The sequence below is a fragment of the Alexandromys fortis genome, unplaced genomic scaffold (assembly GCF_014885135.2).
Source record: "Alexandromys fortis isolate MF-2015 unplaced genomic scaffold, M_Fortis_MF-2015_v1.1 scaffold_113, whole genome shotgun sequence".
NCBI classification, from domain to species: domain Eukaryota; kingdom Metazoa; phylum Chordata; class Mammalia; order Rodentia; family Cricetidae; genus Alexandromys; species Alexandromys fortis.
In genome coordinates, this window is record NW_026067988.1 from 5,554,538 (window position 1) to 5,580,970 (window position 26,433).

At 35.7% G+C, this 26,433-nt stretch overlaps 1 protein-coding gene across 1 annotated transcript in view; it reads left to right on the forward strand.

Annotated features, from left to right (window-relative positions):
• The window catches only part of Diaph3 (diaphanous related formin 3), a 444,266-nt gene that overhangs the window by 147,055 nt on the left and 270,778 nt on the right, over window positions 1-26,433 (forward strand). The window contains exons 10-15 of the mRNA XM_050159516.1: window positions 13,243-13,353; window positions 13,630-13,748; window positions 14,474-14,590; window positions 17,041-17,159; window positions 19,362-19,426; window positions 24,408-24,512. Of these exons, the coding sequence (XP_050015473.1) occupies window positions 13,243-13,353; window positions 13,630-13,748; window positions 14,474-14,590; window positions 17,041-17,159; window positions 19,362-19,426; window positions 24,408-24,512 (636 nt within the window). The remainder of the gene's footprint in view (window positions 1-13,242; window positions 13,354-13,629; window positions 13,749-14,473; window positions 14,591-17,040; window positions 17,160-19,361; window positions 19,427-24,407; window positions 24,513-26,433) is intronic.

The window sequence follows — 26,433 nt, forward strand, 5'->3', positions numbered from 1 at the left end:
TTATAATTGAAATTGAGAATATCTGCAAATATTATCGAGGTTCAAGAAAATAGATCATTCTTCAAGGTATTCCCCTACTCACAGTTGTAGATAACTTTAGCCATTTCATTATGCAAACACAAAAATACTTTATAAAGTATTGATTAAAAGAAGTAAAAAGATGCCCTAATTGTTATGATCAAATTTGTATATAGCCCTGATACGCCGTGAACTTGGTGACAATTTTCCTGCTTCTACTTTCTGAGTGCTGGGATAATAGCTGGTGCCATCAAGCCCAGCATTAACCATAAAAAAAATTCACATCTAATTCTTCATTCCAGACTTAATCCTTGAGTCGGCCTACCTCCCTGGGAAATTTAAAAGGATTCTTGAGTGATCTAACCCTCTGCACTGTTTACTTACTAGTGTGCAGAATGACATGACAGAAATGCACTCTAAACAATATAAAATGATTTGCATATGTGAAGTATGGTTGTTTAAAAGGAGGCCTATCTGCACTATGATTCTTGTTTGTTTGTTTCTAAATGTGAAAGTAATAGTAGAGCAGAATCTTAAAACTTAAAAATATCAAATTAAAATTTATACATGATATTTCAAGAAAAATGAGATGATATTTGAACTGTGAAACTAATGAACTTGTTCTGTACTGTCATATGCCATGCTATGAGTGGTTCAGTTGGAACCTTGTTGTTAGTACTCATGGCAATCCAGTGGTTCAGTTGGAACCTTGTTGTTAGTACTCATGGCAATCCAGGATTGAAGATCAGGATAAAGGGTCTCTGTTGTTTGGTTCCTGCTTCCAGAACCTTGGCTCTTGTCTTGTGGAGGACAAGGAATTGGGGCTCACCTGCATTCTTTAATAGTGGTCCTACCTTCCAGACCAGAGATGCTGTGTTTTGTTTTGACGCCTGTCTCATTGCTTTACTCCTCTTATCTCTTTGCTTTCTTCTGCCTAGTCTCTTCCGCCTCCTGTCCTGCCTATTAATTTCTGTTTCTTACTTTTCCTTCTTACCTATTTTCCAAGTCTTTGCATGTCCTTTGGTCTCATTGCTCCTTTATCATCTGGTGCCAATTTTAATGTTTATTTAATCTGATTCTACATTTTCTCCCTATCTAAAGATTAAGACTTCAATGCCTTTCAAAAATTGTATGTATTAAAATTTGAAGTTTTCTGGTAATTTTTTTTTGTTTTTTTGAGACAGGGTTTCTCTGTAGCTTTCGAGCCTGTCCTGGAACTCACTCTATAAACGAGGCTGGCCTCAAACTCACAGAAATCCATCTGGCTTTCCCTCCCTAGTACTGGGATTAAAGGCATTTGCCATCCCTGCCCAATCTCCTGTAATTTTTTTAAAAAAAGTTTTATTTGTGTGAAGTCTATATATCATGCTATGTACCTATGTAGGGATTTTTTTGGGTGGTTTGGGTCAGGTCTTTGTTATATTGAGATATACCTTTAGCTATATCAATTTTAGATTATTTTTAGTGCTCCTAAATAAAATCTTTCTTTAACTATAACTCCTTAATTTTGTTGTTCTGTTTAGTTCTAGGGCACTTTTTTCTGTCTAGAGAGATTTGCATATGGCAGCTACTACACATACACAGGCGTTGCATGATTAGAATTTTTTAGGGAGGGTGTTGTTGTAGTTTTCAGACAGGGTCTCCCTAGCTTCGTCTCTTACTATTATGGGACTCACTGTGTAGACCAAGCTTGTGTCAGACTCACTGAGAACCAACTGCCTCAGCCTCCCAAATGCCCACCACATGACTAGATTCTATTATCTGCTGGTTAGTTTTTTTTTTTCTATGTTGGAATGTCTCACTATCTCATTTTTAAAAATGTCACTTTGTGTTTCTGTTGCACTGTTATGCCACGTTTTATTTATCAGTAGCTTCTTGTTAGATATTTGGGTCTGTTATATCTTTTGACTATTACTAATGATCCTCTTTAAAGCATTTTTAGAGTTGATTAATTTTTAAATTATGACTTACTTGCCTTGTTTGTTGATAAGTGGTTAGTGGAAGGGTACTTGCAGCAACATGGTCCTTTGGCAGATGTATCAATTAAGTGTTTGATAGAGTTCTTGAGAACTTTTTGCCAAGGTATGAGTGATCGCTTGTACTTGAGTTGGCTTTTAGAAAGCCATTACCAAAGGTATGCAGTAACTGTATATTTTGTTCTAGTTATTAGTATTGCTAAGTTTTTGGTGTTTTACATACATTGAAATAAGTTTCTTGACATGGTTTTTATAGCTTAGTTTTCATCACAAAGTGAAATGTTGTTTTAATGCCATTCAAATTCATTTTTTTCTGTCTTTACAATGTGTTCATAACAATTTCCAGTATAGATGTTGCAAGGAGGCTGCTAGTTAGTTCCTTGCTGCTTAGACCTGAAATAACCACACAGAAACTGTATTAATTAAACCACTGCTTGGCGCATTAGCTCTAGCTTCTTACTGGCTAACTCTTACATCTTAATTTAACCCATTTCTATTAATCTGTGTATTCCCACGTGCCTATGGCTTACCTGGTAAAGTTCTGGCATCTCTCTCATGCGGGGCTACATGGCTTCTCTTGACTCCCAGGATTCAGCTGAGTTTCCCCCACCTAACTGTTCCCCTATAGCTCTGCTAGAGGCCCAAAGCAGTTCCTTTATTTATCAGTGGTGATCACAGCATACAGAGGGAAATCCCACATCAGTGGACTTAGACACTGAGGGTCATTATCTCTTCTTAAATGCAATTGCATACCAGCTGCGGTAACAAAACAGCCACACTCACTACTACTTCAACTGCACCATGCTGTACCTTTTTGCCAAGGTAAATACCAAGGCAATTCAGGAACAGATCACAAGGGTTCTCTTGGAACGGTTGATTCTAAATAGGCCACATCCTTGGAGTCTTCTTATCACCTTCATTGAGCTAATTAAAAACCCAGCATTTAAGTTCTGGACCAATGAGCTTGTACACTGTGCCCCAGAGATTGAAAAGTGGTAGAAGGGACTGGTGCCAGTTAGATGAGTTGTCTTGCTGACAACATCATCCCTTGCCAGAGGCATTGACCTTGGTCCCACTGAACAAGTTCATAAACTGAAGAATCATTTCAAATCTGCCTGACTTTCCCAGCCCTTTGGTTTCAGGTGTCTGTCCCATCAACTGCCAGGGTTGGCCTCGTGTCTTTGTGGGCAAGTTCCAAAGTTAAATGCATTTCTTTTTGACTCTTGGCCAAAATTTAGAAGATGCTGTGAATATCATTTTGAACTTGTGTAAATAGATGAAAGAGGGGAAAAAAGGTGTCATCTTTCAGAAAACTTATTTACTACCCCCACCCCAAGTAAAAAGGGAAAGCACATTTATTTTGGGGGATATTACTGGGTATGCACTTTTCAATTCCATTAAAACTTATCAAGTGTATTATAGTAATATCAAAAACCACTCTCATCTCTGTTATACTTCTGAATTTTCCAGAAATAAGGCATATTTTAGAATGATCTAACTATGTTTTCCTATAAAGCTGTTGTTCTAAATGCCTATTTTATTTTATTAGCTGTGTAATTTGTATTATTGAAATGTACTAATGTGGGTGATATTAGCAAATTACCAAATTGAAAATAATATTTTTTATAACTAAATAAAGTAGAACCCAATTGATTTCTTCTAAATTGGTAGTTAATAAAGAATAATGGGGATCTTTTATTGATAAACATATTTATGATAATGCATGTCTTAAAGGGAAATTGTTAGATATTTATTTGTATTCTAATAATAATGATAGTTTCTCTGACTGTGATTATGATAGAATGAAGCAAATTTTCGTCCTTTTGATATTTTCTGGAGAGAAATTGCAAAGTACATGCCTGAGATGACTTAAAGATTATATTTCAGGCCTGAGTTTTATTTTTAGGAAATAGATTAAAGGTAAAAAACATTAGATTTGAAGTAAATGTACAATAGTTTTTCTTTTCAAATCTATCAGAAAGAGATGCTCAGCTGCAAACAGCCTAATTCACTTTTGAGCCATTTGTGCAGCAAATGACCCTGAGCGCTTTGTAGAAATTCTGGAAGGCTCAGGGAGTTTATGTAATTAACATACCACTCAACTAGGTGCAGAGGAGAAAAGGCACACCACAGCAATGTCCTGATAGAAAACCCACTTCTGATGCTGCTCAAGCTGTACCTGGGAATGCTTGGGCAGACAAACCTCCCACACCTGTCACATTATCCTATCTCCCTCTGTCTGATTGTCCCTTTATGCTGGCAACATCCTTCTTAGAGGAAGATTGGAATCAGTGTATATTAGTTCATTAATTCTAATTCATGCTTTAGCTTCTTTCCTTATTCTTTTTCTTTTTTTGTACATGGATCTTCTTTATCTTATAGCTAAAGCTGTAGTCTGCTGAGTCATCATAAGCATTGCCCTAGATTGCAACATTTGTTGAAATTTTTTCTGTTAATCACAAATGATTAATTATTAGGAATTCATTGGAAGAATTCATCTTAGATTTCAAAGGGTGACTTTAATTTTTTTTTTTTTTTTTGGTGGATACGTGACTTTTTTTTCTGTAAATATCCTCTAGATTGTGAGAACAGTATGCTGTAATCCCTATAGCCATGAGGGGAGAGGTACCTTTGCTCTGGATTGTTTGTAGGGAAAGTACTTTATTCACTGAGCCTAGCTCATGAAAGATTTAATAGCAGTCAGCCCAGTATAAGCTCTGTCAGCCCAATTTCCTATCCTGTGAAGATCATACTGTGTATATGTTTGAGCTATTTGCAGAAGGTGTTTGAAAAACAAGCCATATCCTTAGGAGTACTGTCTTATGTGTTAACCCCAGCTGGAGAGTTGAAGCTGACCAGAGTGCTGTCCATAGCTGATGTGATATCATTGGTCCCTTCAACTTAAATCAGAACTAAGCTATGCCATCTTGTGTAGAAGGAGCTGTGGGCAGCATTCCTACCGCCAGCTCTCGGCCGCCTGGCTAGCTTATGCCCAGAAATAACAACACACAAACTGTATTCATATAAACACTGCTTGGCCCATTAGCTCCAGCCTCCTACTGCCCAACTCTCACATCCTTATCAACCCACCTCCATTAATGTGTGTAGCACCACTAGGTGGTTACCCTCCAGGAAGATTCTAGCATATGTCCATTTTGGGCTGGAGCTTCATTGTGTCTGCCCTGAAGAGGAGAGGCATGGCGTCTGCCTGAGGCGTCTTACCTCACTTCCTCTTCCTCCCAGCATTCTGTTCTGTTTACCCCATCCACCTATGTTCTAACTTATCAGGCCAAGCAGTTTCTTTATTAATTAACCAATGAAAGCAACAGATATATGACACTCCCACATCAATCTTGGTTGTTTGTAAAGATAGCAGCCTATTGGCAAATGGTGAATCAACCTTTCCTTCTAGGAAGTTTCCTAGCTTCTAAGGTAGACAAGATTTATTTCAGAGTCTCCCAAGTGCTTCTGGTGTAGTGTTCCCATAAATATTTCAACATCTTTCCCGATTATCTATAATCCCCCATCAAATTAATTACGTGCTTTCCACGTAACATTTCATTGTGACGATGTATCTAGTACATCTTGGAAAGTTTCATTCTTCTTAAGAAGATCTCTCACTTGGGATCTTAAGTGGAAAGGACTGTGTGGAGACATCAATCTTCCACATGCCTGATTCTCTGTCTTCTTGGAACATCTGTCTGGAGACTGATGACCCTTCTCTTTTGCCTGTGCGGTTCACCCATCTCACAGATGGTAGGCTGAGAGTTGTAGGAGGTGCTTTATGGCAGACACACAAAGATGTGGAAAGCTCTTTTGCAGGAGGCTTGAAGGGGCTGGAGTTACCTTTTGCTGTAAAATAGAGTTATATTTAGTTTTCTCTTTCTTTTAAAAGAACTTCCAAATATATCAGTTAAAGTAATTCTAATTTCTAACATGTGTTATAACATCTGTGAAGGACTATACCAGGCTTTTTCTTTTGGGCCACCAACCAGCTCCCAAGTCATGACACAGAGACTTATTATTAGTTCTGAATGCTTGGCATAGCTTAGGCATGTTTTTGACTAGCTCTTCTGACTTGACCTGTTTGCCTTCATCTACCTTTTGTCTTGGTTCTTATTTCCTTTTTTATTTCTGCATATCTTACTTTCACTGCTTCTCTATGTAGGCCTGTTTGTCCTCTGCCTGGCTTCTTGCTCAAGGCCACTTCCTTGTTGTTTCCTCCTCTGACATCTTCTTGTTCTTCCTTTTTTTTTTTTCCTACTGGAGACCAGATTTCCTCTCCCAACAGCCCTTCCTACTGCTCTCCTGCCTAGCTATTGATCTTTCAGTTTTTATTGCCCCAATCAGGTGCCTCAGGCTGGTAAGGTGCCTCAAACAGATGCAACACATCTTTCCATAATTAAACACACATCCTTACATCCCAAAACAAATGCAGCACAAATAAAAGTATCACCTTTACACAGCTAAATTTATATTCTGCAGCATAAACAAATGTAACATATCTTTGTCTAGTTAAAATAATATTCCACAACAAAGGACAAATGAAGAAGGATATTAGAGAGTGTATTTTTAGGCCTGTAGTTGGAGAATCTCAGGATGCAGTTTTTCCTAACTAGTCTCTGTTTTTGACTGCTGCTTATAGCTGTTTGCTTCAATAAGATTAATGTATAAGCATGAGTCAAGCAGAATATAAAACATAACTATGTGTCTTTATAGTAACAGACTTTAATATTAAAATATCATTTTAATCTGAACTTACATAAGTATGTGGAGGACATCTAGAATCCGGACATGTTAAAATATCTAATACTATAGCCAGTGTTTGGAGCATTCCTAACACGCATCTTTCTGAACGCTAAAAGGGAATAATAGTTTGGGATTCTCAACTATTGCCTCAAAGGGGGCTGCTGCTCTTAGACCTGCGAAAGTGAAGCTCATACATTCCTCCCCTTTAGAAGCTTATGCTCCATTATTTACAGCTATCTACCATTTCATATAAAAATTATATTACTAGCAGTTTCCTCAAAATGCATTGGAGGATATGGAAGAAATTAATAACACCTCAAGGGAAGTTTGAATGTCTCTAAAAATATTTCTAAAAATATAAGTTTGTGCTTCATCTTGGTGCTCATGTAAATTCTAGCCCTTGAGTACTGCAGTTCATTTTTCTGCATCTCTGTGTCGGGCATATGCAGTTTTCAAGTACTGACTTGTTCTCTTACCATGTCTATCATGTATTGAGCATTCCAATGGGAGAACAAATGAGATTATAGAGCTTTAATCTGATACACAATATCGTTTCTGTGTTTATCTACATTATTAGTCTGTTCAGTTCTTTTTTGAATTAATGCTTATATACTCTTCAAAAATCTCTAAAATTTCTTTTTTTATATACTGGAAATAACTTTCTTTATGAGCATCATTTTCTCATCTTATATTGACATATGTGGAATTTGATTGTAAACAGAGAGAGATGGCTGGTTTATGTTCTAGGGTAGAAAAGATGAAAAGTCCTTGAAACTGTATCTTCCAGGCCCAAATTGTGAGTATTCACAGATCTAGTTGCATTTTCATTTGATTATTTTCCAGTACTTGTTTTCAGTTTGGGTTGAAGGCCTGAAGCACACTCTTTTTACAGTGTGGCCTAGCTCCAGGTTTATTTAACATCTACGTATATTCAGAAACAACATTTTGACTCCAAGCTGACCTTTCAGAAGTCAGCTCTTGTTTCTGCTCATTAGATTGCATTCTAAGTTCTTTTAGCATAGTTATCTCTGCTTTGGTGACCTTTGAAAAACTGGACATTCCTTGTGGATGGCCATGTATATCACATGCTACTGTACCTTGCTTGAATTTTGCACTTAAGCGTATTTGTGCACAAAAGGTCATAAGACAAAGGTTAAACATGCATAGATTGTTCATTTTTCTCATTTTGTATGCTGAGCAGAATGAGAGATAGTAGTGAAGTTTGCACCAGAAAGAATTTAGGTGTTATGTATCTGTGTTTGAATCAGCTCCCTCAAATTCAAGGTCAGGAATCCTCTTTGGGTAAGGAGTAACCCAGGCCCATTGTCCTGTCAACCTCTTTCTAGTTCTTTAAATTTTCCTTTATCATCTGTTTTGTTCTTGAGATTGCTTTTTGGTGAGCTTTATCCTACATAGTAACTATTTTTGTTTTACTTGTCTCATTTGTTGTATTTATTTTGTTATATCTATTTATGCCTTTACTTTACTTGTGGCCTTTTCCCATCAGAGTACATGATTATTTTACTCCTTGGATTGCATAGGCTATAAACCTTGGAGTAGTCTTAACTTTTCTTCATAGTATTGTCCCCCCTCCTTCAGAGGGGCTTTTACTGCTCAGATTAGCCCTCAAAGTCATAATTTCTTTAAGTCTCCACTCTCTCAAATGCTAGGAATATTGGAGTTGTTTTGTCTAGTTCTATGTGATCTTGACACAAGGTAGAATTATCTGTCAAGTGGGAACCTTAATTGAGAAAAGGACTCTATAAGTTCAGTCTGTAGACAGGCCTGTAGGGCAGTTTTAAATTAATATTTGATAGAGGAGGGCCCCATCCTTTGGAGGTGGTGCCACCCTTAGGCTTATGGTCCTGGGTTTTACAAGAGAACAAGCTAAGCAAGCCATTACATAGCACTCCTTTGTGGCCTCTGCATCATTTCCTGCCTGCAGGTCCATGCCCAGTTTGAGTTCTTGTCTTGGCTTCCCTCAATGGACTGTGACTCCAGATATGAGAGCTAATTAAATCCTTTATTTCTCCAACTTGCTTTTGATGATGGTATTTTGCCACAGCAACACCAACCCTGACTAATACCGTAGTGCATGAACAAGCTGCACCCCTTTACTTGGCACAACTAAATCTAACACCCAGAACAGTGTCTGGTGGATATATCATGTCCAAAGCAACGTTAGAAAAAAAAATTTTGTTGGGGGTTTGCTTACAGTTTCAGGAGGTTGTTTTTGACCATCATGGCAAGGAGTATGATACAAGCAGACAAGGCATTGAAGCAGTGGTTGAGAACTTGTCATCCTCATCTGTAGGCAACAGGGTGAGAGAGAGGGAGACTTGTGCCCACATTCAGTGATACATCTCCCCTCACAAGGCCATACTTTCTCCAAAAAAGCCATACCTCATAGTCTTTCCCAAGTAGTTCTATCAACTGGGGATCAGTATTTCAGAATATGACTCTATGAGGGCCATTCTCATTCAAAGCAACACAGTATAGATTCTGGACCAGCACCCACTTGTTACCAGGTAACCTACTATGTAATTGCGTGGTGTTCCACTTTAGTGTCTTAGTGTGGCCACAAGCTCAGAATTCTAGGAGCTCTTTGGTTTTTCCTTTGGTTGTAGATTTGATCCTTTATAACACAGATCCATGTTCTTTCATGCAGCTTTATATTTACAGATGGCTTAGATTAATTAAGTATAGTCAGAAACCCTGATTATGTCAAATTATTAGAATTGGGGAACATTTTTTATAGCTTTAACAGAAATTTTTTTCTTTTTTCCTTTTCTGAAAAATTATCATTGTGAATACATTCCAGAAATAATTTGGGTCATTCCTTGTCTTCCTGTTCTTTTATTTCATACTGTTATTTGCTATATCAGTGTTCTGCTTTGACATTATTTTCTACTAATTTTGTTTACTTTTGGTGCTGGTTTTTATTTTTTTTAAAACTTTAGTGACAGAGATTGACTTAGCATCCTTGAATATAGACAAGTATAGAAAAATCAGAGGAAAACATCCTCTTTCTCTGATATCTTCTCTCCACCTCCCCCTCTTTTACAGAGTTTTGAAAATTGCATTGCATTGCTGACAAGAAAAGTGTTGTGGGTACCAAGTAGGGAGTGGCAAGGGAGTGAAAAGAAAACCTTTTAAACCTGACGTTTTGACATGAACTGGTTCCAGCTGAGTGACTCTATACTAGAAAGGTTGACTGTTTTATGTTTTCTAGTTTTTAAAAACTAGAAAAAGTGTTTCTCTTTCTTTTTATCTCTGTTTCCCGCTTTATTTCACATTTCTAAACAATCTTAAGTTTTGACAGTAGAGTCTTGCTGGTCAGATTTAGTGTTTAAATATCAAATATAAGAGTTACTACCATGTATTTCAACCAGCAGGAACTGAGACCCCTGTTGGTGTCTTAATCCAAAACCAGTATTTTAAATTCACATAAGCCTTGCCTTAAGGATGGAGAAAAGACAATTTAGGCAACAGCATGAGGTTAAACATATTGATCTGTAGTCCAATAGTCCTTGCTATTCTTGGGATAGAATATAAAAGTAGAAAAATAACATTATCAACAAAAAAAAAAGAATACTTCTCCAGAGAGAAACTCTTTCCCTTCTTGCTCTTGAGATTATAATTATAACATATATTCCTTTTCTTTTCAAAATCTCCCATGTACTACTGTCTGTTCTCTTTCAAATTCGTGGCTTTTCTTTTTTTACTGTCACTGTAAATATATGTTCCTAAATATAGTCTGTTCAATCTGTATAATGTTACTTGTATATATGTTTTCTGGGTTGAACATTTGGTACTGGACAAACAATTGGTGTGTTTTTCCCTAGGGAAGACTATTTCTCATTCTCTGAGCTTTTTTTTTTTTTTAAATAGGGTTGAGTCCTTGTCAGCTTTTCACTATTCACTTTGGAATGCCCATTAGTATTGTCCTCTTTTGACTCAATTATGACACACACTCTTGTTGGTGACAATTTAGCTCCTGACATTACTAGGAAATACAATCTCAGAGCATATTTCCTAATCCTCTGGCTCTGATCCATTGTCCCCACTTCTGCAGTGTTCCCTGAGCCTTAGGAATGGGAATGTTTCATCAATATTTATTGATGCTGGGCCCTACAACTCTGCATTCTGATTAGTTGTGACAAATTTGTAGTTCTCTCCATTTGTTGCAAAGAAATCATCTCCATCTTTTGCAAAGAGAATTTTCCTTGATATAGGGTGAAGTCTATACTTACCTGTAGGTATAAGGACTAATGTTTAGATTATTCTTAGAGACCAGTTTGCTCTAGTAAATTAGTAGATCTCCTCAAATAACTGTGACTTTACTAATCACCAGGCATGGGCCCCATCTTGTTGAGCAGTTCTCAGTTCCAGTTAGACACCGTTCGTTACCACCACCATCAGCTGCCACAACTGCACCTATAAGGTGGGCTACAGTGCCAGATCAGTCTTGTGGTTCACAGGAATTGCAGCTGGGTGGGGCTGTAGGTTACCTCTTTTCTTGGAATGCTTCTGTTATCATGAAAACTATTCCTTTGGGAGGGGATATTCAGGCCAGTTCTAACTCAGGGGTCTCTGGGACCTGTTTCTGATCTACCTGATGTCTTTTTGGAGGTAAATCAAGGGCAATAGCAATAGGCTGCATGTTTTAGCAGCCCCTTGATAGCCTTGGCCATGTTAGAGGAGTTCTTCATGTGTCTGCTATTATGGATTTTGTTAGGGGTCTTTCGCTCTTGTCATGACTACTGTCTGTCTAGATAAGAAAAAAATCCACTAAAGCTATTTTTGTATGTTTATACATAGAATTAGTATATTAAAGAATTTTTGATTGTTTTATATCTTCTTTTTGGCAAATAGTTCAGTAGTTCTTGCTAGACTTGGAGTAAAATGTAGACATAGAACAAAAACGCTATCACCACCACCACAAAAACAAAACATTTCTTTTCTAGAGAGGAAAACCTTTTCCTTTTTAAAATATGGATTTGTAATGATGAAAAGGTGACTTTAATCCAGGGATTAAAAATTAAGAATATAAATGTTGTAGAATATTACTATGTAAAGGTGTGTTACTTTTGTTTATATTGCATTCATTTAACAATATAAGGATGCTTGTTTAATTATGTAAGAATATGCTATATCTGTTTCATCTTGCCTGCCTAAGGCTCTTGATTGGTCTAATGAAAAGGTGCCCAGCCAATATTTAGGCAGGAGAAAGGATATGCGGGGCTAACAGGCAGAGGGAATAAATAGGAGAAGAACTCTAGCCTCAGGAAGAGAAAGAAGAACAAGTGGAGAAGGAGGAGAGAATGAGAGGCATGCATTGAACAAGAAGCCAGACATATGCCAGCCAGCCATAGAGAAGGAGTGAAAGTAAGATATATAGAAAATGATAATATGCCCTGTGACAAAAGGAAGAGAAACAGGTGAAAACACGTTGAGTTAAAAGAATTAGCTAGAAAAGTAACTAAGCCAGGCCAAACATTCAAAACTAAGTTGCTCTGTTATGGGAGGTGGTTGGTGGCCTAAACAGAGAAAAGCCTGGTACATTTAAAAGTAGGAATTAATACTTACTTGAAGTGAAAAAATTGATTACCCAACTTCTATTACATATTATTGTGTTTACTAAGCTATATAATTTATGTTAGTACAATATACTGTTACGGGAGGTCCTTCCACTCCTCCAGCCAATAGCTGTTGAGATACGAGCCCATTGGGGCGTGGACTCTCTCCCTTTAAAAAAGCGGCCACTTCCCTTCTTGCTCTCTCTTACTTCCTGTTCTGCTTTGGCTACTAGACTCCCTTCCTGATTGCGCAGAGGGCTGTTGTCTGGGAAGGTGATCTGTAAGTTTTTTCCCCTTTAAATAAATAACCATTCTATTAATCATAATTCTAAACTGGTGTGGGATTGTTTTTGACTTACGCCTTCGCCTTCAATATACAGTAAGTTTGAATTTTTGTAAAAGTATAAGAGTGATTGCTTGACAAATTAAGGTCTTGTGCTTACTTAGACAATGCCCATTACCAAGTTTTTTTATTTTCATGTTTTGCAGCAGACTTACCATTCCATTTAGGACCGTTTGATTTAGAGGTTTTGGGGAATTTTGGTTCTTTTGAAAAATGGAAAAATTATTGAACTATTTTTTTATTAATCACATGATAATAGATGTTTATAATTTTCATTCTGGTTATTTTCTGTTTGTATAATATGTAATAGAATGGTATTAAACAAGACTTTCAGCCATACATGAAGTTTCATGAAGAGATAATTTTGTTTTCTTAACATCAGTCTCCAAATAAGTGATACATAATTTTACAGAAGCTATATATGTCTATACATGTAATATTTTACTTACAAATTATTTTATTAGGCTTTCCTGTGAGAGAAAATATTTAATAATTGGAATAAAGCTCATTTTTTTCTTTCCTGCTTCGTTTTAAATGTTGGCAATGGCTGTAAGTCTCTCTGTGTGATCTGTTGTAGGTAGCTTGTATGCAGCTCATAAATGCTCTTGTTACATCTCCTGATGATTTGGACCTGAGGCTTCACATCAGAAATGAATTTATGCGTTGTGGATTGAAAGAGATATTGCCAGTAAGTGCCCTGTAGTCTCCTCATTAATATTTAAATTAGAAGTGTACTTGAGTGGGGGAAATTTAGATAAATTACTCTCAAGAATAATTCATCTGTGGGAAAAGACTTGAGTATAAAAATCTAGTTTTGAAATATAGATGATAAGGTTTGAGTATTATTTAACACTTTAAGTATTTGAATTCTGCAGGTTACGTTTGAATGGTTGGTTTATTGTTCAGGTTCTTGATTACTCATACTGAGAATCTAACCTTCATAATTTTTATCTAATATCTATAGAACTTAAAATGTGTTAAGAATGATGGCCTGGACATACAACTTAAAGTTTTTGATGAGCACAAAGAAGAAGACTTCATTGAGTTCTCTCATCGCTTTGAAGATATTAGAGCTGAACTTGAATATCCTTTTGCTCTCAGTCCTAGTCAAAAATTATGTAAAATTACTTTTACATCTAAAATCATGCACCATATCCCATAAAACATTAAGGTCATTCCACAGAAATGAAATGAAATCAGAACTTTATGTGTTAAGAAAGTGTCACTATTTTATTAGCTAATTTTTTTTGTCAGTACATATATGAAAAACAATGCTTCAATTAGTAAAGTGATTAACTTAGACCAGATTGTTACATATATGTACAATCTGTTGTTTTTTATGTATATTGTTTTTCTCCTTTGTAGCATCGGATTTGAGATAGCCTCAACCCATTAAATGCCCCTTTCTCCATGATGGATGCATTCCTTGGAGACCTCATGTAAATTGGTGGATCTGCTAGAATCCTATTTTTTTACTATGGCTTCTCATTGATGCACACTATCCCTGCATCTGTACCCGTTGTTCAGGGCATCCTTAGAACTTAATGTTTTCCTCATCCGTTGCTGGCTTTGTTCCCACTGTCTTCTTCAGTGTGGGTACAGTTGATTCTGAGGGATAAAAAAGTTTCAGGTCAAATTGCCATACCTGGCATTCTCTACCCTCAGTTCCTTGATAGATCTTTAATAAAACAGTTTCTAGACAGTTGTTTGCATACCAGTCTTCTAAACCTGGATCCAGAAGATACTGGGTATTATTAGCAGTTTGGTATAGGGTTTGAATAAATTCTTGTGGTCCTTAACCAGTGCACTGAAGCAGCTGATGTTTATGACATGGTGTGGTCCACAGTTAAGAACACTAGAGCAGAGGGATATTTTGTTTCTATTCTTCAGCACCTTTTGCTCATTCGAAATGACCATTTTATAAGGTAAGGGAAAGCTGTGTTCTGTTGTTTAATTGATAAAACTATTAGTTGTGAAATTCATCTATATTTTATTAAGACAAGCAAGTTATTTTTATTTCTTTCATAATGGTCTATAGACTGTTTTCTTTGGTCATATATTTAGATAAATGTGGATATAATGGCATTACTGTTAATTTTTCAACTCCAGAAAGTTCTTGGTTGTATCCTTTCCTTTGAAATGAGAGTTGAAGCCATGTCTCTTATTGTCCTTATTCAGCAAGTTTAGGCAACCATGTTGTTTAAACTTTGAGTGTGTCTTCTTCTGTTATTAGGAGACACATCTCATAGCAAACTCCCTGATATCTTGCTCTTAGAATCTTTCTGTCCATCTTCTATAGTGATCCTTGAACCTTAGGTAGGAGAATGTTTTATTGATCCATGGGATCAATATGGGTAACATTCATATTGATCAGGTTATATTTAGAAATATGTGTATATGTCATGTATTTGAAAGAATAAACAGGGGGTATGTTGGACCGAGGGGAAGGGATAAATGATATATTTATAATCTCAAAAAATAAAAGAAAAAAGTGAAAACCATTGCCAGCTTACTACTTATTATATAATGTATAATATTTTGTGGTTATTTCTTAATCACCAGGAATGCTATTGATAGGTTGCTTTTTATAAAGTTGATTATGTCTTGGCTGTCTGAGCTTGACAGGTTGTTTTGTTTACCTCACATAGAACATAATGTGATTCTAAGTAAACATGAGTACCCAAATGTGGTTCTTGATGAGTAGCCACGTGATTGTACTATAAAGTTTATATATGGTTATGTAAATAAGACTATTGAATTTCTGCATCTCACAGTAAATATTCTTTTCATTTCTTTTATTTTTTAGTTTTATCATCCTGTCTAGTTTCTCCCCCATCCTCTCCTTCCATTTCACCCCCATCCACTTTTCCATTTCTCTTTTGAAAATCAAAGACCTTTTTTTTTGCCAAATGGCCTTGATATCACTTTCCACTTTTATTAGTAGTTTCTAAGGTTGTAAAATATAAAGTCATTTATTATCATTTTAGTTTTGCAGAAAGTTTATTCATACATGGTTGGGGGAGTTGGACTTTCTGTACCAAATTTATATAAGATTTACAGGAAAGCCTTATTTAGGTAGCAATACCACTGGGTGATAGTGGAGGGTTTAAGGCAGGGTCATTTGCTCTACTAGACAACACAGAAGAGAAGGGCAAATGAAACTTCACATCTTCATTGTGGTTGTTCTCCATGCATCAAACTGTTGTTGTCACTGTAGTTCCTGTGAATAGTCTAAACTTGACCAGCAATCTGTTTTGTTGTTTAATGTGCTGTTTTCTGGTACTTTATTTAAAATAGACTTAATAGTTAAGCATTGGTAAATGCTACATAAACCTACTAATTGATTGCATTTAAAAATATTAGTGTACCTTTTTAATTACTGTGTTGTGTTTCTATTCTAAATTCATGTAAAAGGCAAATGAGACTTCTGTATAAAGTATGNTCTCTGGTTGGTAAATGCTGCTTGAGTCACCATGAATTCAGGGCCATTGTTAGCATTTTTAAATGTTCTTTCCTCATGTTGAAGCTGAAGCAGTTTTATTCACCATTATAATTGATGCCTTAAGCATAAGTTAACTTGTACAAAGATAGTGGTACCCATGCATGGTTCATTGAAAGAAAAGCTGATATGGCTAGAAGGGCCATCACATTTGAAGAATATGGTTTGGAGAAAAAAGGCAAAAACTCTATAAATCACTGAGAACGGAAATCAATTCACAAGTGATGAGTAATGTGGGGTTCCTCATTATAAACCACCCTGCTGCCTGAATTGCCTTTACCCACAATTTTTATCTATTGCATTTTCTTCACATTGCCTTAAGTTAAGAGATGTTACTAAGTTGTCAGGAATGCAGATGGAATCAGTTGTATTAAGAATACATTCCTTTTTAAAACTTTTAGTTAAACTTTGGCCTTTCTACTTTGTTATATTAAAGTTTTAGTATTTCATGTAAGATATATTAATTTGGTCTATTATTATTTAGAATATCAAATTTGAATCTCCACAAAATCGTTATATGAAGCTCCAGTAGAAATTTTAGACAAACTTATTGGTGGTTTGATTTGCATTTATGAATTGGTGGTATACTTTGAGATGGCTCTAAGGACGTATCTCATCTTCATATTATCTTTTTATTTTAATGCAAATTAATTAAATGTCTGACTTATAGGAAAATCATCCTCAATGAATAGTACATTTCCTGATACATTAAAAATATGGCATGGCCTCATTAGAGGAGTTTCCCATGCTATGCTATACCTCCTGTTGAAATGAAACTGAATAAAATTTTCACTTGAAGTCAGATTTCCATCAAGTATATGGTTTGATGTAAAGTTATACTCTTGAAGTGACTGTTAATTTGCTCTTTGGTTTTAGACAACAGTACTTCAAACTAATTGATGAGTGTGTGTCACAGATTGTATTGCATAGAGATGGAATAGATCCAGACTTCTCATACAGAAAAAGACTAGATTTGGACTTGGGTCAGTTTCTAGGTGAGTATTTCTGTTATTTGTGTAGAACTATCTTGTTGAGTTTAGAATCATGGGTTGGCTCTAAGGTATTAGTTTCCTTCGTTTGGTTGGAGATCCTCTGAGGGCCTTTGATTCTTTCATGAAGTCTTAAAGGTCAAAGCTGTGTCTATAACTACAGCATACAAAGCTTTTCTTGATTTTTTTTTTTGTGTGTTGGTTTCTAGAACTGATGTTTCCAAACAGTAAACAGTTAACCCAGTTACCACAATATTGGCACCCAATATTGGTGGCAGGCATTGTATTCTTTTCTTTGGTAGGTGGAACCAAGACATTAGAGAAGTTTTTGACATCCTAATATTTATTAAATATTCCTATGAATGCCCTTTTAATATTATGCTGCACAATGAGTACATGCATTTCAAAACATATTGAGAACACTTGCTTCATTTGAATTATAAGTAAATCTGGCTTATTTCAGTCTTTTTTTTTAAGCATTTCTGTGTTTGTGTAGTGTTTATGTTTGTGAATGATTGTGTGGTGTATGCACTGGTGTGCATGTGGGTTAGTGCAGGGAGGTTGAGTCGCGGCTGAATCTCCAGCTTTCATTTGTTGGCTATTTTGGCAACGATGCTCCAGTAATCCCCTTTGTCTCTATTCTCTATGTTGGGGTTATGGGCATGTATGGAATGTTTTTATGTGTGTTTTGTTACATACTTGCCCAGCAAGCACTCCTAGACACTATGCCATCTCTTCAGCACTCTTTCTGACATATAAACCTCTTACTCTATGTTAAAGTGTCTTGTCCACATTTTTAGATTTAATTTTATTTTATGTGTGCAAGAGTTTTGTCCAAGTCCATGTTTGTGAATCTTATGCTCACCTGGAGCTTGCAGAGGAAAGAAAGAGGTAATGGAGCTCTCGGAACTTTAGTTAGAAGAACCTGTTTGAATCACACTCACACACATACTTACTCACACCCCAATCTGAGTCTTCTGCAAGTGCTCATAACTCCAGAGTCATTCTTCTAGTTCCATTGAAAGATGAAATAAAATAAAGATACATGTCAAAGAAAATGACTTTCAGAAATTGTAGCAAATAGATATGTAGAATTTTTCAGTCAGAATTTGAATTTTGAATGCTTATGTTTACCTGTTAGTTTGACAACTTCTGAATACTAAATGTTTCTCTCTGTCAAGATCAGTGGAGATACTAACCTCTATGATTCTTTTAGTATTGTGTACAGAGATATGCCAAGATTTTGAAGATGTGCAAGGTTCAGCAAACTAAAGTTTTTTAAGGTCCAGTGCTGACTGATACATACTTAGCACAGACAACAAAGATCTCTACTCACAGTACATCCTCAAAGAAAGATCTCAAAGTTCCAAAGCTTCACTTACGTTATTCCACAGTCTATCTACTTAAGTAGCAGCACTTACTCAATTTTGGTATAACCTCAATAAAAGATAATTGATGATATGAAAAGGCTATGAAAACATATCACCTCTTTGTAACTGTGGCTTCTGCAAGGTGGGTGGAATGTTTTCTGGAAGAAAGGAACTCGAGACAGTGGCATTTCGAAACAAAACTTTTGTTTTCTTTGTAGATTAAGTTAAAATTCCCGAGAGGCAGCAGGAGTTTTATAGTGAGAATAAAAGGATACTATAGTTATCAGAAACCTGAAAGGTGAATATTTAGAGCTGTATAGGTAGACAGTTTTCTCACTTAAATGTCAAAAATTTAGAGTTGCATGGGTTGTAATTGTTTTAATCTTTTATAATGGAAAATGACCTAAATTGCCAAAAATTTACAAACCATGATGTAGTATTTTAAATAAAATAATTAGCAGAATAATGCAATATAGCAAGATTATAAGTTGCATTTAGAAAATGAAACTGATAGTTTGTTTTACTCTTTTTCTTGTTACATGATTTTTTTTTTCTTCCGAGACAGGGTTTCTCTGTGGCTTTGGAGCCCGTCCTGGAACTAGCTCTTGTAGGCCAGGCTGGTCTCGAACTCACAGAGATCTGCCTGCCTCTGCCTCCAGAGTGCTGGGATTAACATGATTTTTTATTAAACTTGTTTAAATATTGGTTATATTAAAAATCTTATGAGGTACATTATGGAAAATAAATTTGAATAATTTGTCATATCTAGTATTCTACAAACAGATGTATATAATTATTTTGCATAACTTCAATTTAATTTTTTTTACTATAATTTTAGATACTTGCATAGATCAGGCAAAACTAGAAGAGTATGAAGAGAAAGCATCAGAGCATTGCAAGAAAGTAAGTAACCAATTTCCTCTGCAGAACTGTGGGAGCTGCTACTGGTGTTGCTTTTTCAGAGTACTTGGAACTCCTGTGACAAGACCTTGCTCCATGGAGTACTATCTAAACCATTTTGCTATTGGGAGTACTCTCCATGTTCTTTTCTTCCATTGTTCATGTGTAGGGTCTATGAGTCAAGTTAAATAAAAAAATACTCAAAAGATTTTTAAATAGTAATCTTTCAATGTATATAAAAGACCTTTCTCAAGGTTACCTGCTTTCTTAAAGCCAGAAGTTGTTTACATTGCATATATTAAGAAAATGCTTTTGCCTCATAAAAATTTCTAGTGCCATATCAACTTGCCGTATATCAGCAGAATCTTTGCTCAGATAGCTTTGTAAGGATGCATGTAAATACCTTGCTTTAGGCAGGAAGCTATCAGAGTTTCTAAAAGTACATTTTTTATTTAGGTGCATCAATTTGAAAAATGAAGAGCAGAAATGTCAGAAAGTATATGCAATATATTGAATTATCAACCTTCTTGTACAGAGACACTAATACATTTACCCCAGGGAATGAAATTGAGTAGAATCTCAACTCTAACAGTGTTCTTGACATTTCTGTGTGTAATTTTGTAAGTGTGATGTCGCTCCAGCAAATTTTTGGAAGTGGGCAGGGGGAAGAACACTGTCGTACCAGTTTTCCTAAGGTGTACTTTAAACAGACACTGGTTTATCCCCAAGGCTGCCTTGATTTGATTGGAGATATTTCACAAATGCTAAAATAAGGCATTTGTCTCTTTAGCCAAGTCAGTTTAATAAGTTTCATAGACTATATAAACTATAACCTTCTTGATTTCTTTTTGTTATCTCACAAGTAAATTATCTCCCTTTGTATTTTGATAGCCCATTTTCCATTGTCAGAAAGCCTCTTTACTGTTACTTTTATTTAGGAAGTTTTTTGTTCCTTTTTTTTCTGCATTTAAGTTGTGAACTTTAATATAAAAATGAGAAAGGAATTTTGGATGTTGAAATATTTAAATGATGATATATGTAGCCATCAATGTCTAAAGAAAAATTTGCCAGAAGTTGGCTCATCACTTCATTTAATAAATATTTACTTAGTTTATTTTAAATTTAAGGCAATTAAAGGAGATAAGGTAGAAAAGATTTTTACTTTTGTTAGCTTACAAATAGAGTGCCATTAAGGTGAGAAACATTACATGATATTATATATATATGGCAATGTGAAAATTCATGTGTTAGACAAATCTCATTTGGTGTGTAAGCCTACAAAAGAGGTCTCATTTAGCTTTGGTTAATGAGAAAAGAACTAATGAAGGAATTAGTATCCCTGAGTTGTGAGGAATCAATGTACAGTATCTAGTTGAGATTTCTAAGGAGCAGGTACATTTATGAATATCTTTGGGATTTCTAATTGGTATCTTTAGCTTAGCATGTCTCCTGTAGTTTGGATATGGTGTAAATGCACCCCTCTGAAGTCTCAGGGGTAAAAAGTTCTCAGCATAACTCTGGCACTTGTGAAATGTACAGCGATGACAACTGGTTAAGTAAGATTTAGGTAGTGCTCTTTCTTCGTGTGATCCTCCTGAGAGGCATAGGATCCTTGATAAAGGCTCAACCTCAACTTCTCTCCTCTTCTATGCTACTTCCTGTTTAACAGCCCTGCCATGACTGTTTATGCCATGAGATGATATAGCCAAGTGTTAGACTTACCATAGACTTTGTTCAGTGAATTTTGTACTTTGAAACTTTGAAGTTGTAAGCTGAACAAACCTCCTCTTTTCTAAGTAGACTGTGTCCAGTATTTACTTACAATGATGCAAAGATGCTTTATAAAACATTATTAGTAAATACTAATAAAGCAAAACTTAACTTTTCTAATAATACTTTTCTTGTATGTGTTTGATATTTTTTCTTGTTATATTATTATAATTTTCCAGCCTGAAAACCACAACATACTTATATTTATTTTATACAATACACATCCATAAGTCCAGCCCTTCAAAAAGCACTAAAAGAAAAACTCCAACCCCAGGAAGCTAGCTATACCCACAAAAACACAAGCAATAGATATTCCCACACCAGCAAAACCTAAAGAAGGAAACACACATAATACCACCACCAACAACAAAAGCAAAAAAATAGGTACTAACAATTACTGTACATTAATATCTCTTAATATCAGTGGTCTCAATTCACGTATAAAAAAGATACAGGTTAACAGAATAGATACAAAAACAGGAACTATTTTGCTGCATACAAGAAACACAGCTTAACTTCAAAGACAGGCATTACCTCAGAGAAAAGGGTTGGGAAAAGTCTTTCCAATCAAATGGACCTAAGAAACAAGCTGGTATAGCTATCTCAATAGTTAACAAAGTAGACTTCAACTAAAGTTAATCAACAGCGATGAAGAAGGACTTTTCTTATTTGTCACAGGAAAAAACTGTCAAGATGAAGCCTCAATTCTGAACACCTATACCCCAAATACATGGGCACCCACATTTGTAAAATAAAGATTACTAAAGCTTAAATCACACATCAAACCCCACTCACTAATAATGGGAGAGAGACTTCAACACCCCACTCTCACCACTGAACAGGACCGCCAGACAGAAACTTAACAGAGAAATAAAGGAACTAACTCAAGTTTATGGCTCAAATGGATTTAATAGACATCTATAGAACATCCCACCTAAACACAAAAGAATATATCTTCTTCTTTGCACCCCATGGAATCTTCTCAAAAATTAACCATTTGCTGATTAACAAGGCAAACCTCAACAGATAGAAAAGTATTGGAATAACCCCCTGTATCTTATTGGATCACCATGCCTTAAAGTTAAAATTCAACAACAATACTATTTCAGAATGCCCACAAACTCATGGAAATGGAACAATGCTCAGCTCAATCGCCTCTGGGTCAAAGATGCAATAAATAAATTAAAAGACTATCTAGAATTCAATGAAAATGAATACACAACATACCCAAACTTATGGACTAACTTGAAAGCATTGCTAAGAAGAAAGTTCATAGCACTAAGTGCCCACATAAAAACCTGGAGAAATCTTACACTAGTGACTGAACAGCACACTTGGAAACGCTAGGACAAAAGGACGCAGACTCACCCAGGAGGAGGAGACGCCAGAAAATAATCAATGTGAGGGCTTAAATCAACAACATAGAAACAAAGAAAGCAATGCAAAAATGAATGAGACAAAAAGTTGGTTCTTTGAGAAAATCAACAGCATAGACAAACCTTCATACAAACTAATCAAAAGGCATAGAGTATGCCAATTAACAAAATCAGAAATGAAAAGACAGACAAAACAGAGGAAATCCAGAGAATCATCAGGTTATACTTCAAAAACTACTCCACTACTTTGGGAAATATAAAGGAAATGGACAATTTTTTGGATAGGTACCAGATACCAAAATTAAATCAAGAACAGATAAATTTTTAAGTAGACCTATAGCCCCTAGGAAAATGGAGGCAGTCATCAAAAATCCCCCAACCAAAAAAAGCCCAGGGCCAGATGGTTTCAGCGCAGAATTCTGCAAGACTTTAAAAGAAGAGCTAATACCAACACTCCTCAAATTGTTCCACATATTAGAAACAGAAGGAACAATACTAAAATCTTTTGACGAAGTTACAATTACCCTAGTACCCAAACCACAGAAAGATACAACTAAAAAAGAATTACAGACCAATTTATCTCATGAACATTGATACAAAAATACTCAGTGAAATACTGGCAGAATGAATCCATAAACATTTCAGAAAAATCATTCACCATGATAAAGTAACTTTTCTAATTTAAGGAATTTTGGTTCTGAAACCTAAATATGCCTTTTATACTTTAAAGATTAAAGAATGGTGATAGGGTTGCCATGCAGAAGTGAGGCCCTGAGACTGTTTCATTTCTGCTTGTTTCTGGGAATGTAAACTACTTTAGCAGGTTATTAAAGTTGTTAAGCATTCATTATAGGACTGTGCTGTGATTTCAACTGAGTAACTCAGGTTGTGGAAACAGGAAATGTGACTTTTTTAAAAAAAAAACTCAAGTCTGTCACTTGACACAGCCTCTTAACTGCCTTCCAAGTTATAGAGAAAGTAACACACACACACACACACACACACACACTCACTAATGACATAGAGTAGTGCAGTCTGGAGACACATAGCAGTTTCATCTTTTTGTTTTTTGTTTTTTACCCAAAGTGCTGCATGCTTGTTCTCGATTATGAGACAATAGTCTATTTAAATTCAGTTCCCTCAGGATAGGTTTTGAGTCTAGATGATGGCAAAGTGAGTCTATTTGAATACTACATAGCAGATTGTGATTAGTGGATATATAAATTAGAAAACTCATTGGAACACCAGATTTTATTATTTGCCTTCCTCCAAGAAAGTGTTTTACCAGGGACTTTGAAAACTTAATTTATCCTTAATTTCTGTAAGACAGTGGGAGGCATGGCATAAGAGAAACCAGCCAAACAGTTGATGTTTTTATGGAATGAAGTTGTGAGCCATTAGTACTATTAAAACTGCCCTTTTAAATCATACTGATGAACTTCCGATGTGTTTCAAGTGCTAGGTTCTGCAGGTGGAGTGTAGCATCGAAGGCAATGCAGTGCTAGGCTTTCTGTTGCTTTATTCACAATCGCTATGATATTCAGGGACTTTTAAGAAAAATGCCAAGGTCGTACATAACTATGGGCCTGTTTGCTCTGTTGGGAATAGAAGGTCATGGGCTCCTGTATCAGGTTTTGTCTCTTCCCTTCTGAATAAATGATTTTGGAGGGACCTGGAGAGACTTAGAGAAAGGCTGGTGGGCGACTTGTGAGGGCTCTGCCACTCCTTTCATGAAACCAATTCAGGAGTGTTTTATTGACAGATCATTAGAGCCATATTTTCATGCGAAGAATAGTGCTTTTCATTTCGATCTCTCCCTCTCCTTTATTCCTTTTTAGTTTGAAAAAGAGTTTACTGACCACCAAGAAACTCAGGCTCAGTTGCAGAAAAAAGAGGTAAAGATTAATGAGCTTCAAGCAGAGTTACAAGCTTTCAAATCTCAGGTAAAATACCATCTCGAGTGAAATTGATTTCAAAATCATACCAGGGAAACAAAGGTCATGTTATATCTTCACAGCCTCTCAAAATGTTTAAACTTTAGTTTTTCTCGTATATTTTGTCCGTATTAACCATCTGCATCTCTATGTTGCGGTTTTTATACTTTAAAGATATTCTTTGTCACCTTTTTCCTGCTTGTGTTTGTGGGAATACCCAGTCTTTTACTGATTACCTGGCTTCCTTATGCTTCATTTGGATTTTGCTTCTAAAATGCACTGTTTCTCCTAAGTAATTAAGTGGAAAGGTTAAGAAAGTCCTTTACTCTTTCATTTGTCATCCATCACTGATCTTTATCCCACTACGGGAAATTATTGCTCAACCTATTTCTTCAAACCTTCAGCCTATGAGTTGCCTTGCCGTGAAAGATAACCACTAGCTGAATGAGAACATTTTCTGATAATTTTTCAATTTCCAAAAGTAAACAGATTTAAAACATGACAAAAAGGAGCAAATCTGGATTATGAGCAGATAGTTCCTATATATGCTGTACTTGTAAGACCTAGATAAGAAATACCTCATCTACATTCTTTGTGTGGATTGTAGGGGCACATTCACACGTAGATTTCCTCCTATCGATTTACATACACGATGATGGGCAATAATTGTAGTGTTCCATTTTTCTCTCATCCTAATTTATGGCTAGATGGAAAGAGGCTCAGGCGTATTGTTCCAGATATTACTGCTAGTTTTGTTTTCTTTTGAATATGCAATGCTAGCTCTGTTACAAATCATCTTTAAGATACTTTGTAAGACAGGTATCTGATTTTCAGAATTAAAAACCTTTGTAAACAAGGAAACTATTAACTACACATGATGCTTTTTGCCTATACCCTTAGGTTTTCAAAGCCTGGAGCAAAAAATTGCTGAGAGTTTGAGGCTAGCCTGTACTACAGACTTGTCTCTGAAAAATAAAAGAGGATCCTATTATCATTGCTTTTTTAACATTGCTGTAAGAAGTATCTGGTATCAGCAAAATTATTTTAAGAATAAGATTCTTTTCTATGAAATAGAGCAGGTTTAAGTGCATCACATGTGATTTACTTAAAGGTACTATCTGAAACAGTTGTAACTGTTCTTTCGGCTAATGTTCAAAATTTTCTTTTAAAACCTCCCCATTTGAAGGATTGCATTTCAGGATCACAAAAATATACCCATGACCTTTTGATAGGTTGCCTTGCATTTTTGATATAAAATGGGGAAAATTTATGCTGTAAAACTAAAATAAAATAAAGGTATCTCCTGTGTTTTACATTTTACACATTGATAGTTGTGTTCATGGCTATTGGAGGAGAACTTGCTTCAGTCACTTAAAAGTACTATGATCATTCTTTTTTAACTATCTAGGATGTTTCTTTATATTTCTTTCCTAAAGCTCTGTAACCTGTTTGTATGTATATTATGTATACACATAGATACATGGGCATATCTATATATACATATTGGTACACTGTTAGTAATTTTAGGAAATTGCCATAAAAAGAGAAATTGCCACATTATAAAAATTAATCCAGAGAAATAGAAAAGATCTCCTGAGTAAATTGGGAGCATGGGGGTCATGAGAGAGGGTAGAAGGGGAGAGTGAAAAATGTATAGCTCAATAAAAGCAATAAAAGACATTAATCCAGAAGGTCTTTTGCATAATTATAAACCATTCAGTAAACTCCATGTATTCTATGAGAATTTAACCGTCAAAATGAGAAATAGATGCTCTGGATTTTTTGCAAGTTCGGATTTGATTTTGTTTCTTAGTGACATTTGGCTCTAGAGAAATTCCCCATCCACCCAAGAAATGAGATACTCTTGATTGTGTCCCTTGCTTGCCTTTTTTTTTTTTTTTTTTTTTTTTGGTTTTTCAAGACAGGGTTT